The 18992-nt window shown below is 30.7% G+C and overlaps 1 protein-coding gene across 4 annotated transcripts in view; it reads right to left on the bottom strand.

Annotated features, from left to right (window-relative positions):
- LOC145248972 (beta-galactosidase-1-like protein 2) overlaps positions 1–18992 on the bottom strand; it is a 1883914-nt gene that overhangs the window by 866500 nt on the left and 998422 nt on the right. For all 4 annotated transcript variants that reach the window (XM_080110785.1, XM_080110782.1, XM_080110784.1 and 1 more), the window contains one exon: positions 16158–16304. In XM_080110785.1, coding sequence (XP_079966911.1) covers positions 16158–16304 — 147 coding nt within the window. The remainder of the gene's footprint in view (positions 1–16157; positions 16305–18992) is intronic.

Raw genomic sequence — 18992 nt, 5'->3', positions numbered from 1 at the left:
AGCGAATGTATCCAACTGACATATTTATCATCTAACATACGTCCACGAGTAATATCAACGCAGTTCAAATATACGTCTACAATTAATTAAGCCCTTTATACTAAATGATATAAGTTTAAAGTTTTCACGTTTTTATTAAATGAATATATAAGTAAAAGAAAAAAATAATGATAAAACAATATTATTATTATTATTAATAATAATAATAATAATAGTAATAATAATAATAGTAATAATACTAATAATAATAAATAAAACAACGAGAAATTATAATAAGGCTGACTGGGAAGCCATCAGGGAACTAATTAGAGATGCTCCATGGAAAAATATTTTCTCTCTCCCTGCTGAACAATGTGCAAACGAGACCACTGACTGGTTCAAAACTGCAATTGAAGCGCATGTTCCCATGCGGAAATTTTATAGTAAGCCCCACTCTCCCCAATGGTTTACGTCGACTTGTGCAACTGCCATTACTCAAAAGCAGCATGCATACCGTAGGTTTAACCGACATAAGTCCAGTTCAAACAGACTGAAGTATATAGAAGCTAGAAATAACGTTAAGAAAGAAATAGCGACAGCTAAGAGAGAATTTACGGAAACCACTAAAAAGCGCATTGAAGCACAAAAACTAGGAACTCGAGACTTCTGGAAAATCTACAACAGTGTAGTAAATAATGGGCAATCAACAATTCCCCCACTAGCGAACAATCACGAGGTTGTCTCCTCAGCAACCGACAAGGCTAACATGCTTGCCAGTCGGTTTGCCTCAAACTCCACACTGGACCCTTCCAACCACCCCCTACCTGACTTTCCTATGCGGACAGACGCCACACTAGACGATCTGAAAACCACCCCTGCTCAGGTGCATGCTATCATAAAAAACCTTGACACCTCAAAAGCATGTGGACCCGATCTTATCCCAGCTGTGCTATTAAAAAAGTGCTCAGCCGAAGTAGCTCCAGTTCTCTCCAAACTCTACAACAAATGTCTTAATGAAGCTTGCTTTCCGGGCTGTTGGAAAACTGCTTCTGTTGTACCAGTATTCAAGAATTCTGGCGAAAGGACAGACCCATCAAATTATCGCCCCATTAGCCTCCTCCCACTTTTTGCCAAAATATTTGAGACCATAATTAACCATGCTCTAGTCCATCATCTTACAGATGCTAAACTACTGACTGACAAACAATATGGATTTAGACAAGCCCGTTCCACAGCAGACATCCTCACCGTGATCTCTGAACATATATACCATTCACTGGACAAAGCGGGGGAAGGCAGAGCGGTAGCTCTAGATATATCTAAGGCTTTTGACAGGGTATGGCATGAGGGTCTCCTCAGTAAAATCAGATCATACGGTATCACTGGTAGAATACTTAACATAATTAAATCCTTCTTAGATAAGAGAAAAATCCAGGTAGTCCTCGACGGTCGCACATCTAAACAATATGATATAAATGCGGGAGTGCCCCAGGGTTCTATCCTTGGACCTCTATTGTTCCTGATATTCATAAATGACCTCCCCGACAACATTGCCTCTGAGATGGGTATATATGCTGATGACACTACACTCTATGGCAGACACGACAGGAAGACGAATGAACACATTTCTAAAGAAATGGCAGAAACACTAGAGGAAGACCTCCAATCTGTAGTGGAATGGGGACAAAAGTGGTTGGTCGCGTTCAATGCTGCCAAGACTAAACTAGTTTCATTCAATAATTACAAGAAACCCTCTCTACCACCCATAGCAATGGCCAACGACTCTTTAGCTGAGAGTCCATCTTTCAAACTCCTTGGCCTAACGTTCACAGGAAACATGAGTTGGAACAATTACATTGAAGGCATTGCCAGGGCCGCTGCAAGAAAGGTAGGCTCTCTCTACCGTGCTAGAAAACTACTAACACCCGAAAGTATCCTGTACCTCTATAAGGCCACCATTCGCCCATGTATGGAGTATTGCTGCCACATCTGGGATGGTGCATCTGCTACTAGTCTCTCGCTCCTTGACAAGGTTCAAAAGAGAGTCGCAAACCTGATAGGCCCTGAACTGGCATCTAAGCTTCAGCCTCTGTCCCATCGACGAAATGTTGCATCCCTCTGCCTTTTCTACAAGTATTTTAGTGGTGAATGCTCTGACGAACTGCAATCACTTGTGCCCCCACGACGCGAGCACCCTCGACAAACCCGACAGGCTACTAGATCCCACCCCCACACTGTAAAGATCCCTAGATGTAAAAGATCTTTTTACTCCAATAGTTTCTTCCCCAGAACCGCAAGACTCTGGAATTCCATTCCAGGTCCCTGCTTCCCCAACAGTACTGACGTGCAGAAGTTCAAGTGTAACGTGAACCGACACCTTGCTGCCCAAATCCCTACATAGTACCCCAGTAGTTGTTGCCCCTGATAGTAGCCCCCTACACCAAAGTGGCAATTTGCCTTGTTTGGGGTGAAAATGTAATAAAAAAAAAAAATAAAATAAAATAATAATAAAAACAGAATAAAATTGCCATAAGAGGGGATTAAATAAATTAAATAAGACTAATAAATTATAAATAATAATCTACTAATATTTATGTATATAAAAAGAATACAATACATATATATATACACATACACACATACATATACACACACACATATATATATATACATATATACATACATGCATATAATTAAAGGTGTAACTCTATACTATTAATTTGTAAGTTTAAGCTAGTTAAATATAAATATAAAGTCATATTAAATCACAAATTAATACATTCAAGACAATATTACTAGAAACATAGATACAAGTACACTTACATATAAATATATAAATATATTCAGGCAAAAGAAGTAGTTAAATCAACAGAATACTCAGAAGTAGCGACACACAGATAGATAGTAACAAAATTAAAAATAATAAAATACATATGTATATACCCACAGAGAACCAACATACATACAAATATACATATATATATATATATATATATATAATTTTATGTACACACATACATACAAAACAATACACAAACATATGCATACAGTCATATACTAATATACAATAACGCACACACACATATATATACGCACACATAAATATGTATAATTCACATAAACCATATACATAGAAATACATATGAATATAAATTATTTGGCAAGAGTACAGATAGATGCATACACACATAAAAGCATACAAATGGACTGAATAAACACCACCAGGGGAGCACACAACAAAGGAGGGTATACAAAATAATATAGAAATGTATAAATCTAAATACACATGGTCATAAAATAAACACATAGACACATACATATACACATAGACACACAGGTATATAAGATAGGGGAAATAAAGAATGAAATCAGGCTAGGAGAAAGTATATTAATAGTATTTTAATAAATTATAGAAATCAGTGACGATGGATTGTATCGTGATGATGGACTGATGATCATAAAGGAATCCCACGGCCTTAATGTGAAAGAACCAAAAAGATTATCTTAAATGAATTCCGTAGAATTAAATTAAAAGTGGATATTATATCAGATGTTAAAACTGTAAATTTTTTGGATGTGAACTTTGATTTAAGGAAAGGCATCTACCAACCATATAGGAAGGAAAACTCAAACCCAATTTATGTACACCCCCTATCAAATCACCCAAAATCTATCATTAGGCATATCCCCAAATCCATTAGTAAAAGAATCAGTGACAATTCTTCCAATCTTGAAACATTTAATAAACATAAATATTTCTATAACAGCGCCCTTAAGGATAGTGGTTACAAAAACATGCAAATTGAGTTCATAGAACCAACACACACAAACACAAATACAAATAGAAACCGTAACAGAAAAATCCTGTGGTACAATCCCCCTTTTAATCTGAAACTTAAAACAAATCTAGGAATGAAATTCTTAAACTTAATTAAAAAGCACTTCCCTATTAGTAACATACTACATAAAATTTTCAATAAAAATACAATAAAACTTAGTTATAGCTGTAATGAAAACCTTGAAAAAATAATTAAAAAACATAATAACAAAATATTAAACAAAAATAGCACACCCATTGCTACCGAAGGGTGTAACTGTAGAATTAAATCAAAATGCCCTCTTAAAGGAAATTGTCAAATTACTTCTGTAGTGTACCAAGCAACTATTTCTACTAAGCAAAATCCTATTGAAAAAAAATATTACATAGGAATGACAAATAACAATTTTAAAGAAAGATTTACCAGTCACAAGTGCTCTTTTGAAAATAATGAGTACAAAAATAGAACTTCCTTGTCTAAATATTACTATGAACTAGTAGAGCAAGGTTACTCCCCAATAGTAAATTGGAAGATTTTAAAGAAAGCTAAAACCTGTTCATCTTTAAACTCACCTTGCTACCTATGTCTTTATGAGAAATTATTTATACTTACTTTTAGAGAAAGGAATAAATTATTAAATAAGAAGCACGAAAATTCAATTAATTGCAAACATTATAAAAACCACCTTTTAAGTAATTTAGTTTAGATATAAAATTTATATAAATTTAAAATTGTCACTGATTTCTATAATTTATTAAAATACTATTAATATACTTTCTCCTAGCCTGATTTCATTCTTTATTTCCCCTATCTTATATACCTGTGTGTCTATGTGTATATGTATGTGTCTATGTGTTTATTTTATGACCATGTGTATTTAGATTTATACATTTCTATATTATTTTGTATACCCTCCTTTGTTGTGTGCTCCCCTGGTGGTGTTTATTCAGTCCATTTGTATGCTTTTATGTGTGTATGCATCTATCTGTACTCTTGCCAAATAATTTGTATTCATATGTATTTCTATGTATATGGTTTATGTGAATTATACATATTTATGTGTGCGTATATATATGTGTGTGTGCGTTGTTGTATATTAGTATATGACTGTGTGCATATCTTTGTGTATTGTTTTGTATGTATGTGTATACATAAAATTATATATATATATATATATATATATATATATGTATATTTGTATGTATGTTTGTTCTCTGTGGGTATATACATATGTATTTTATTATTTTTAATTTTGTTACTATCTACCTGTGTGTCGCTACTTTTGAGTATTCTGTTGATTTAACTACTTTCTTTTGCCTGAATATATTTATATGTAAGTGTACTTGTATCTATGTTTTTAGTAATACTGTCTTGACTGTATTAATTTGTGATTTAATATGACTTTATATTTATATTTAACTAGCTTAAACTTTCAAATTAATAGTATAGAGTTACACCTTTATGCATGTATGTATATATCTATATATGTGTGTATATGTATATATATATATGTATATGTATATATATATATATTTTTTTTTTTTTTACACAGTGATCACCACTTATCAAGGCCCGGAAGCCACTCAGGGATAAGGGTTATTGCAAGTACATTACGTTAGTGAGGAGATTTGATGATGAAGAATATATATGTGTATGTGTGTGTATGTATATATATATATGTATTGTATTCTTTTTATATACATAAATATTAGTAGATTATTATTTATAATTTATTAGTCTTATTTAATTTATTTAATCCCCTCTTATGGCTAAATATGTTATATTAAAAAGATAATAAATATTAATTTTATTCTGTTTTTATTATTATTATTATTATTATTAATAATAATAGTAATATTGTTTTATCATTATTATTTTTTTCTTTTACTTATATATTCGTTTAATAAAAACGTGAAAACTTTAAACTTATATCATTTAGTATATGTAGAATAATCAAAAGAATTGTGTTAGTCAATAACACACAACAACAACAATAATAATAATAGCAGCAACACTTACCAAGGGTCCAGCTTATGCACAAGACAGACACCAGATTGAGCTGGACTGAGGGCTTGTATTTATGTACAAGCATATCCAATCAGGTGATTCAGCCAATCACCATCCAAAGAATAGACTGGCCCATGTGTGCACAATGGAATCTCCCATTGTGCCATAAATAGTTCTCCTCTTTCATGAGAAGTAACTTTAGTCGTTGTCAAGTTATCCACAACTTGAACGATGACCGAAAGTCCACTACACAATCCAACATGGCGTCACGAACAGGATTCAAGACAGAAGATTGGGAAGACTATTTCCTCAAAGCAGGCATTGCTGCCGATTCCGCCAAGAGCTACGCTGCAACTTTTGTGAAGGAAAAACTGAGGAAAGAAAACTTTCAAGTAATGGATCGAGCCATGCTAAGAGAATTGGGAATCACAACAATGGGAGAAGCTCTGTCTATCCTTCGACAAGCCAAGGAGCCCGTTACCCAGACCACCTATGCTAAGGCACCAGCTGCCAGGCCTCCCCAACTTCATCTCGAAATGACCCCTTAAAAATTCAGAAAATTTCGGATTGACTGGGAAGTATTCACCAAAATAACGGACATGCCAACTTCTCAGGCCAATACCCAGTTATACAGTTGCGCTGATGAATCCGTTCAAAACGCAATCATAAATACAAGCCCTCAGTCCAGCTCAATCTGGTGTCTGTCTTGTGCATAAGCTGGACCCTTGGTAAGTGTTGCTGCTATTATTATTATTGTTGTTGTTGTGTGTTATTGACTAACACAGTTCTTTTGATTATTCTACATCTCCCCTCTTCCATCTGAGATACAGATTTACCATACAGCATTGCCCCGGGAAGTGGCACAGAGGCCCTGATGCAGTTTCCCGCCACCCAGTGGCGATGGTGCAAGCCCTCCTCAATGTATTTCCAACAAAACTCTCTCAAATGGATATACTGGAGTCGAACAACATAAGCAGCATAACAGAGTCAACAGCCTTAATAGCAACATTTGCAGACAGCAGTAATATAGCCATGATATCACCAGACCTAATTCGTTCAGCAAGTCGTGGCGATCAACAATATAACAAATTAATAGACACAACACAGCAAGGCTTCCCAAAAACACGTAATCTCACTGCGCCCGAAATCCGTGAGTATTGGGAGGTGAGGCACCACCTTAGCACTGACAATGGTCTAGTATTGTTGGATCGAAGGATCGTCATCCCCAAAACACAACGAAAAAAGGTCCTACACTGCCTGCATTCTGCACACCAAGGAGTAGTCGGCATGAAAGCACGTGCCAACGAATCGGTGTACTGGCCAGGGATGGATGCATCAATCCACAGTATTAGGGCAAATTGCATGGTATGCTCAACCATTGCACCTAGTCAACCAAGGGAGCCTATCATTCTAACACGATCCCCAGAGTTGCCATTCCAACAAATCGTCATGGATATTTTTTATATTGGAGATCACACATACCTTACCTGCGCAGATAGGCTAACTGGTTGGCTAATTTTATACCGCCTAGAATCAGGTCACACTACTACAACCAAATTGATGTCCATATGCCGACAACTGTTCCAAACATATGGTGCCCCAGAAGAACTCAGCACCGATGGCGGCCCACAATTCACTTCCAGCACGTTTCAAGAATTTCTGAAAACATGGTGTGTTAGGCACAGATTATCTTTTGTTGCGTATCCCCAATCCAATGGCAGGGCAGAGCTCGCAGTAAAAACTGCAAAGAGGATTGTGAAAGGAAACACAGGCCCCCACGGTTTCTTGGACAATGACAGTGTTGCCCGGGCCATCTTGCAGTATCGGAATACCCCAATCCAGAGCATTGGCCTATCACCGGCTCAATTATTACTTCACCGTCGACTACGTGACTCCATCCCTTCACAGCCAATCCTCTACAAGCCTCATCCTGAATGGGTGTCAGCGGCACAACATCGCGAGGAAATGCTCCACCACCGCAATGCAAAAATAGTAGAAAGATACAATAAATATACCCACAACCTTCCACCGTTACAAGCTGGTGACACTGTAGCCATCCAAAATCCAGTCAATCGCAGATGGAACACAACGGGCAAAATCATCAGTTCCCTACCAGATCGACAATACCGAATCAGGGTTAACGGATCCAGAAGGATCACACTTAGGAACCGCCGTTTCCTCAGAAAATGCGAACTTAAGCCTGCACCAACCCCAATACCAAGTGCAGCACTAGGACCAACAATTCCCTCAAGCGATACTACATTCGTGCATCTCCCACTGTCTCCCTGTAATAGCACATACACAGCAACCAAACCCCAACAACAAACCACACATATATCCCCATGCTTTCGATCAAGGATTCCCCGAGCTCTTTCTAGGTTACTACCACACAACAAAAAGGCCTAAAAGAGAGATACACCTCTCACACAACCCAGCCTACTCGTGGGGGGGGGGAAGAGGGGAGATGTAGAATAATCAAAAGAACTGTGTTAGTCAATAACACACAACAACAACAATAATAGCAGCAACACTTACCAAGGGTCCAGCAAGACAGACACCAGATTGAGCTGGACTGAGGGCTTGTATTTATGTACAAGCATATCCAATCAGGTGATTCAGCCAATCACCATCCAAAGAATAGACTGGCCCATGTGTGCACAATGGAATCTCCCATTGTGCCATAAATAGTTCTCCTCTTTCATGAGAAGTAACTTTAGTCGTTGTCAAGTTATCCACACCTTGAACGATGACCGAAAGTCCACTACACAATCCAACAGTATAAAGGGCTTAATTAATTGTAGACATATGTTTGAACTGCGTTGATATTACTTGTGGACGTATGTTAGATGATAAATATGTCAGTTGGATACATTCACTGTCTTTTTTGACATGTTCGTTTCTAACGCTTAGATTGTATTCTCTGTTTGTATTTGTAATAATGTTGCCTCATTACTGAATTGTATAATTGTTCATAAATCGGTTGACACTCAGATTTTTTTCTTTTTCTATATACTGGCAACTTCTTTAAGATTCCCTCCCTATTAATTCTTACTTTCTCTCTTTCTCTCTTTAACTATATCTCATCATTCTTTCTTTTCCCTTCTAGTCCTTATTCTCTTTATAATAACCATTCATATCTTTTTTCTTTTTCTTCTCCATATTATATGTAATTTCTTCCCTCTATTTTCTCTCTCTATTTCTTTTTTTTTCTCTCTTCTTAATCACTCTCTCTCCATTATAATCTTTTAACTTTATTTAAATTGCCCCCTCCCTCTTTACATCTTATAATTGAAGTTCTGTGTTTTAAGTTTTTTAACTCCAACTTTTAAAGAGTTCCTACCTAAAATTAAAATCCATTATTCATTGAACTTTTGAATAGTCAAGTCGCTGCCTGATGATATCTGTTGTTTGATTGAAACAAGTGGCTATTTGTAGCAGCAGGATGTGACCATGTTTATATAACAATAAACAAGTATAAATAAATATATATATATATATATATATATATATATATATATATATACCTAAATATATATATATATGTATATATATACCTATATATATATATGTATATATATACCTATATATATATATATATATATATATATATATATACCTAAATATATATATATACATATATATACCTAAATATATATATATATACATATATATGTATATATATACCTATATATATATATATATATATATATATATATATATACCTAAATATATATATATACATATATATACCTAAATATATATATATACATATATATACCTAAATATATATATATATATATATATATATATATATATATATATACACCTAAATATATATATATATACATATATATACCTAAATATATATATATATATACACCTACATATATATATATACATATATATACCTAAATATATATATATATACCTAAATATATATATATACATATATATACCTAAATATATATATATATATATACACCTAAATATATATATATCTAAATATATATATATATATACCTAAATATATATATATATATACCTAAATATATATATATATATATACACCTAAATATATATATATATATATATATATATACCTAAATATATATATATATATATATATATATATATACACCTAAATATATATATATATATGCACCTAAATATATATATACACCTAAATATATATATCTAAATATATATATATAAATAAGTATATATATATATATATATATATACCTAAATATATATATATATACCTAAGTATATATATATATATACCTAAATATATATATATACATACCTAAATATATATATATATACCTAAGTATATATATATATACCTAAGTATATATATATATATATATCTACCTAAGTATATATATATATATACATACCTAAATATATATATATATACCTAAGTATATATATATATATATATATATATATACACATATATATATATACATACCTAAATATATATATATACCTAAGTATATATATATATATATATATATATACACATATATATATATACATACCTAAATATATATATATACCTAAGTATATATATATATATATATATATACACATATATATATATACATACCTAAATATATATATATACCTAAGTATATATATATATATACCTAAGTATATATATATATATACATATATACCTAAGTATATATATATATATATATATATATATATATATATATATATATACCTAAGTATATATATATATATATATATATATATATATATATATATATATATACCTAAATATATATATATACCTAAGTATATATACCTAAATATATATATATATATATATACCTAAATATATATATATATATATACCTAAGTATATATATATACCTAAGTATATATATATATACCTAAGTATATATATATATACCTAAATATATATATATATATATATATATACCTTAGTATATATATATATATATATATATATATATACCTAAGTATATATATATATATACCTAAGTATATATATATACCTAAATATATATATATATATACCTAAATATATATATATATATATATATATACCTAATATATATATATATATATATATACCTAATATATATATATATATATATATACCTAAATATATATATATATACACACCGAAGTATATATATATATATATATATATATACCTAAGTATATATATATATATATATATATACCTAAATATATATATATATATATATACCAAAGTATATATATATACACCTAAGTATATATATATATATATATATATATATATCTAAGTATATATATGTATATACCTAAATATATATATATATATATACCTAAGTATATATATATATATATATACCTAAATATATATATATACCTAAGTATATATATATATATATATATATATACCTAAATATATATATATATATATATATATATATATATACCTAAATATATATATATACCTAAGTATATATATATATACCTAAATATATATATATATACCTAAATATATATATATATATATATATATACCTAAGTATATATATATATATACCTAAATATATATATATATATACCTAAGTATATATATATATATATACCTAAATATATATATATATACCTAAGTATATATATATATATACCTAAATATATATATATATATATACACCTAAATATATATATATATATACACCTAAATATATATATATATATACCTAAATATATATATATATACCTAAATATGTATGTATATATATATATATATATATATATATATATATACCTAAGTATATATATATATATATACCTAAGTATATATATATATATATACCTAAATATATATATATATACCTAAGTATATATATATATATATATATATATACCTAAATATATATATATACCTATATATATATATATATATATATATATATATACTAAATATATATATATACCTATATATATATATATATATATACTAAATATATATATATATATAAGCTAATATATACCTTAATATATATATATATATATATATATATATATAAAAACTAATATATACCTTAATATATATATATATATATATATATATATATATATATATATATATATATATATATATAAACTAATATATACCTTAATATATATATATATATATATATATATATGAATAAAAAAGAATGCGAAAAGTATAAAAGCTTACAACTTTTCTTTATTCGTTTTTAATTAGTGACGTGCAGGAATACAAAATAATAATATTATGAAAAAAAATTAAAAGTTAAAAAACTTTTTTCATAAGTACATAATTTTCGATCGATCTTTCAGTCTTCATCGGTATAGAGAAAGTATGAGGATGCACGGGGAAAAGGGGAATGGAAAAGGAAGGAAGCTAGAGGAGGAGGAGGAGAAGAAGGAGGAGGAGAAGGAGGTATAGCCAATGAGAAGGTGTCACGTCAGTCTTAAATATATAAACATATAAGTACGCACATACACACATGCACACAGTACATATATACATACAAACGAAAAATTAAAAATTAAACAGTAAATAAAAATGAGAAACGCGTCTTTAACGGTCTAATCCTTTGAATTCTAACGATATTATTTATTCTAAGAGAGAATAAGAATTCAAAGGATATGAGACGTTATGAGGAGAAACGCTATGATGCTCATTTGTAATTTAACGGCTATTTCTCGTTCGAAAAAGAACGAAAACGTCCTTTCTAAATTCAACCGGTTTAAGACAAAAACGAAACGCTACTTTTTATTAATATGTATATTAATATGTACATATATATACGTATACAAACAAATACTCACTTGTACAAATACATACATACATATATATATATATATATATATATATATATATATATATATATATATATATGTGTGTATATAAGTGTATGTATTTCTCGCACACCTATACTTCTTTTCCCGTCACTCTCTTCTCCTCTTCCTCTCTCTCTCCCTACATTCGCTTATGTAGACTTATATGTATATATGTACAGCTGTCTCTACGTGTAAATGTATGCGCAAGCATTTATGTATATACATGTATGTCTGTTAGTATATGTATATATGTATATATGCATGCATTTATGTATGCATGCATATATACATATACTAACAGACATACATGTACATACATAAATGCTTGCGCATACATTTACACGTAGAGACAGCTGTACATATATAGATATAAGTCTACATAAGCGAATGTAGGGAGAGAGAGAGGAAGAGGAGAAGAGAGTGACGGGAAAAGAAGTATAGGTGTGCGAGAAATACATACACTTATATACACACATACATATACGGTAATATGAAGAAAATTAACTCTTAAAGAAAATGTGTTTTGAAAACATACACACATATATGCGCACACACACACACACATATATCCAAATGTACATACACATATATATATATATATGTACATACATACACATACATATACATGTATATACACATACTGACGTGTATATACACTATCAGGTACGCGTACACATACACTCGCACAAATACATACAAATATGCGTACATAATACGCACACACATACACATGCCATGTGTATGAGATGATAAAGAAAGAAAACATTAGGGAAAATGTAAAGATTTCGGAAAGAGTTCCCCCATCTCACCGTGCATTTTAGTCCTAAGGAAATGTTTATAGAATATCTTTGTAGTTATGAAAATTGTAGTCACTGAGAAGTCCTAGGTTTTTGTTAAGGCCTGTAGTATGCGTGTTGAGTTTTAGAATTAATTTTTTTTCATATTTTCTTCTCTGGTGTTGTGTAATAAAATTGGATGCTATGAGGCTATATCTGATATTGTCTATTGTGTGGTTAGGTAAATGAAAGTGGATAGCTACTGGATGCTGTGTAGATTTATCTCTGATGGTGTGTTTGTGGTTATTAAGACGTAGGCGGAACTCCAGGCCTGTTTCCCCCACGTAGTTGCCTTTTGTGCAGTATAACAGATATATAATATTTGAGCTGTTGCAATTTAGAGGGGGAAGTTTGAGATGGATGTTGATGCCTGGAGGAGTGAATGTGCTGTTGGTGTTAATATGTGTACATATTAGACACCTGGGTCTATTGCAAGGTTTGTTTCCTTGAGATGTTTGGGTGCGGTTAATCCGAGTGGATGTGAGTAAGGAACGTAAGTTGGGGAGTTGTCGTTTGGCACAAATGGGTGGTTTGTTGTATATTGTGTTGAGTGTGGGGTCCTGTTGTAATTGTTTGAAGATCTGTTTCGTGGGGTTGTATAAATGTTTGGTGTTATTATTGAAGTGAAATACCATAGGTATTCGTGTGGATGTCTTGTTGTTTTTGTATGTAAGTAGGTTGTGTCTGCTAATGTGTGATGCTCTGTTGATGACTTCTTTTAATATTTTGAATGGGTAGTTTTTGCGGAGGAAATGGTTGATTAAGTTGCCTACCTGTGTGTCATAATCGGATGGGTCTGTGCATATCCTTTTAATGCGCAGGCATTGACTGTATACGATTGACTTTTTCGTTGTGATTGGGTGGCAACTTTCGAAATGTAGGTAATTGTGTCCATCGGTCGGTTTTGTGTGTAGAGATGTGGTGATATGATTATTTGAAATATTAATCTGAACGTCTAAAAATGTGATATGCGCGGTTGAATGTTCAATTGTGAATTTTATACTATTAATTTTGGCAGTTGTTTATATGTTGGAAGAAGTTCATCAATGTCTTTTCACCGTGTGACCAGTCAATTTAAAGGATCACCATGGCAACAGGTTGGAGAGTTAATGTTAGTGAAGGAACGGGTTGAAAATGGGGTTTAAAGTAATTTAGCCGGGCGGGGAGAGATTGAGAGATATTTATTGTTTATAAAAGAAAAGGAAAATTGATATATATATATATATATATATAGGAAATTTATGGTGATCCTTTAAATTAACTGTTACTTATGCCGTTATCAATAAAAGTAGCGTCTTTTAAGTTTAAACCGTTAAAAAAAACGTATATAAGAATTTACACATAATTAACATTTAATTATAAACCCTCTCTTATTTAATACACTCCTACTACTTTAAACTCCAACGTCCTCTCCCTACCACTCCCCCCTTCTTTTCTAACTCCCCTTTATCTACGATTTTTCCATTCTTATTTGACTTTATAACTTAGTCCATCTATGAATTCTGACGATGCTAGTGGGATTTTTTCCTCTCTTTGAGGATTTTCCTCTAGCTGAAACAATTTGTAAACTCATTCTGGACTCACAGTAATAAATTTCCTATATACTGCTCTGACTACACATTGAGCACTGTAGTCCGGTTTTTTCACCACTGGTAAATAAATATATATATATATATATATATATATATATAACTATATATACCTAAATATATATATATACCTTAATATATATATATACCTAAATATATATATACCTAAATATATATATATATATATATATATAGGTATATATATATATATATATATATATACCTAAATATATATATATACCTTTATATATATATATATATATACCTAAATATATATATATATATACCTAAATATATATATATATATATACCTAAATATATATATATATATATACCTAAATATATATATATATATACCTAAATATATATATATATATATACCTAAATATATATATATATATATATATATATATATACCTAAATATATATATATATATACACCTAAATATATATATATACACACCTAAATATATATATATACCTAAATATATATATATACCTAAATATATATATACATACCTAAATATATATATATATACATACCTAAATATATATATATACATACCTAAATATATATATATATATATATACACATACCTAAATATATATATATATATATACACATACCTAAATATATATATATATATATATATATACATACATACCTAAATGTTGGGAACTGGTTAGATATGTCAGGATTCTTATCTGCTCTGTCTTTACACTTAAAAAGTATATATCCATTTCTATTTCTTGTATTTTCAAATATGCAACTCTGTGAGTACTGATCAGGGTTAATGATGCTTTACTTGTATAATCCAACAAAAAATCAATCGAATTTTGTAACAGATGTCTTTATTTAATCCATGGAGATAGCATGCTCTCGGTTCGTAAGCCATGAGTTTGTCCTTTAACTGATTCCCAAGTTTTGACTAAAAGATTTCAGAGTTTGAAAAGATGCATCTGAATATAGTCGGTTACATCGACTAAAGCGTGAAAATAACACTCAATATGAGCAGAGTAATCCAAAGAATCCAAATAATATGAAAACACATTGTATGTTTATACAAAGAACGGATACTTACATGTGCTCGATCACGTACATATCCTCCAATTTTTATATTTTTCACTTTTCCAATAGATTTTTCATAAAAAATGTAGCCGTAACTCTGGCCGGCATTGTTGTAGATATTCAACAATTCCATTGGATCCATCTTTGTTTCTCTTATACACTGTAAAATATAGAACAAATGATATGAAAACCATTGCATTTATGCCTAAAAGGAAAACTCAAATAAAAATATATAAGACTAATTTCAATTTTTAATCTGCAATTTTTATCAATAATTATACTAGTTATCTATTTGTCTTCCAAACTTGAAATTTACTTGGAAAAGACAACCAACCTATGCAGATGGTTAAAATGGCATTATAATATTTTTCCTTAAACTGAAATTATCATCATTTAATAATCATAAAATCCCTATCATTATTTTGTTGAACACAAGAAATCATATGAATATTATGATCACTACTTGTTGATCAAACCAATTTTTACTAAACTTTATTACATATACCTAATATTTTTAATTTTAATATACCTTTATTAATATACCTAATTACTTTTACTAATATCAGATATGTGTATGCTTTAGTATTTACAGAAACTGGTCTTATATTATTAAACCTACAGACTTGAAATTTCATAGTAAAGCTTGTCTATTTATGCAAATTCAATCACACAGTATTCTAACAGAGAAGCGTAAACAGATTATCAAAATTTGAGAAACCGTTTTTAACTGATTTCAAGTATCCACATGTTTCACGATTAGAAACCATCCTAGAATTAGTATTCCAACTAGCTCTGTATAAATGAAAGATATTTTCTTAACAAGTTATAAGTTTTTTCAGGGGAAAGGTTTTCAAAATCTAAAACGAATTTTACCTGAATTTCAAGTCTTTTATGATTACATTTTCCAAACAAACCATTAATCCGTATTTCCCTTGAAATTTTAGTCAAATTAAAGCTTAAAAGAAATGATTTGACAAGAGATCATTTCTGATCTTGTGCTATCCATTTTGATTCATTATTGGCGGATATATATATATATATATATATATATATATATATATATATATACAGACATACTTAAATATATATATATTGTTGTGTCTGTATCAATAACAACACGAACGCAGAAAGTAAAGGTAAAACAAATATATTAAGACGAAAATATAATACATATTTACAAAGGTGCAGTTGGAAGCAATCTTTCATGGAGCAACCGGCACATGCGTCTTGCCTATCCGGCGTTCAAACACAGCTCCCCGGTCTTGCTGACTTGATACCTTTATCTATATCTTGTTCACCCACATATGCTAATTAGTGGGCGTCTCCACAACACCCTCCTCCCAAGATTTGAAGTCATGTAGATTTCAATAACTTTTCCTTTTGGGGTTCATTATCATTGGGTTTATAGCCTTTCTTTTCCTTCCTGATCTCCTCGGTTTGGGCATGGTCTGTGGTGGTTCAATATCAAATGTTTCGTATCAATTGGATCTTCCTGTTCCTCAGGTCTGTCCTGTTCGTTGTCCTTCCTATGACGTTTTCTCAATTGATTTTGGTGTCTTTTGTGTATCCCTTTTGGACCTTTTATCATGTAGACTCCCAATATAACATATTATTTTTAAAACATTTAAAATATACCTGATCACCAGGTTTAAACCTTTTACGTGATGTGTATGTCGTTTTATATACAACTGCTTGCTTTGGTATTAATTTATCAAATGGTGATTATATTTTCTCGCAAACATTAATTCTGCTGGCGATAATTTCGACGGTGTATTTGGGTTCTCAGTTATCCTGTATATTTGCAGGAACTGTTGTAATGCTTTATCCGTCGGTGTCCCTATCGATTTTCTAAGAGAATGCTTTATCATATCTATGAACCTTTCCGCTAATCCATTTGATCCAGGATGGAATGGTGGTGTAGTTATATGGTTTTCCTGAAACGATTCACAAAAATCCTTGAAAATACTTGAAGTAAATTGTGTTCCGTTATTTGTGACTACAATGTCTGGTACCCCAAAACGTGCAAATATTTCATGCAGAAAACGTATTGTGTTATCTGTCGTTGGGTTTTTGACCCGCTTTACTTCCGGCCATCTGGAAAAACTATCTACTATGATTAGGTAGTATTGTCCCTCGATCGGTCCATCAAAGTCTAGATGAATGCGTGACCATGGATGGTCAGTTTTTTTCCAAGGTTTATGAACTATCGGTGGTGCCTTAGTGGCTAACGCACAACCTTTACATTTGTTTACTGTTAATGCAATATCCACATCCATATTACGCCAGTGTCTTCATCCTATTTATACCCGGGTGTCCTGTATGAAAATCACGTAAGATTTTTTTCTGCAAGGTTTTCGGTACAACCATTCTTTCGCTATATAATAATACTTTATTGCATAAGGAAAATATACTTTGCGTTTTTCCGTCATTTTCCCTTAATTTTTTCTTTGTGTCTTTGATGACGTTATCATTTTCAGCCTCCCTTTTTATATCGGTAAGCATGACTGGTAATTCTCTTATTATATTCGCCACCATGTTTTTTTCCTCATAATTGGAACGTATAGCTGCAATTACTGACTCTTCAAAGGTTTCATCCCTTTTCGGTATAAGCCTTGACAATCCATTCGCATGACCTATTTTTCCCGAACATAGATGTTTTATTTGAAAATCATAATTTACCAAGATTGTACCCCAATGGAGTAACCAATTTGCCGTATATACTGGTAAACCCTTTTTTGAGCCGAAAATAGTCACTAGGGGCTTGTGGTCTGTTTCCAGTATAAAATGTCTCCCGTACAGATAACGGTGGAATTTCGTCACCACGAAAATAATGCTTAATGCTTCCTTT

The sequence above is a fragment of the Euprymna scolopes genome, chromosome 27, assembly GCF_053919585.1.
Source record: "Euprymna scolopes isolate OS-2025 chromosome 27, ASM5391958v1, whole genome shotgun sequence".
NCBI lineage: Eukaryota > Metazoa > Mollusca > Cephalopoda > Sepiida > Sepiolidae > Euprymna > Euprymna scolopes.
Note: the sequence above shows the minus strand (reverse complement) of the source record. Positions and strands in the feature narration are given on the sequence as shown.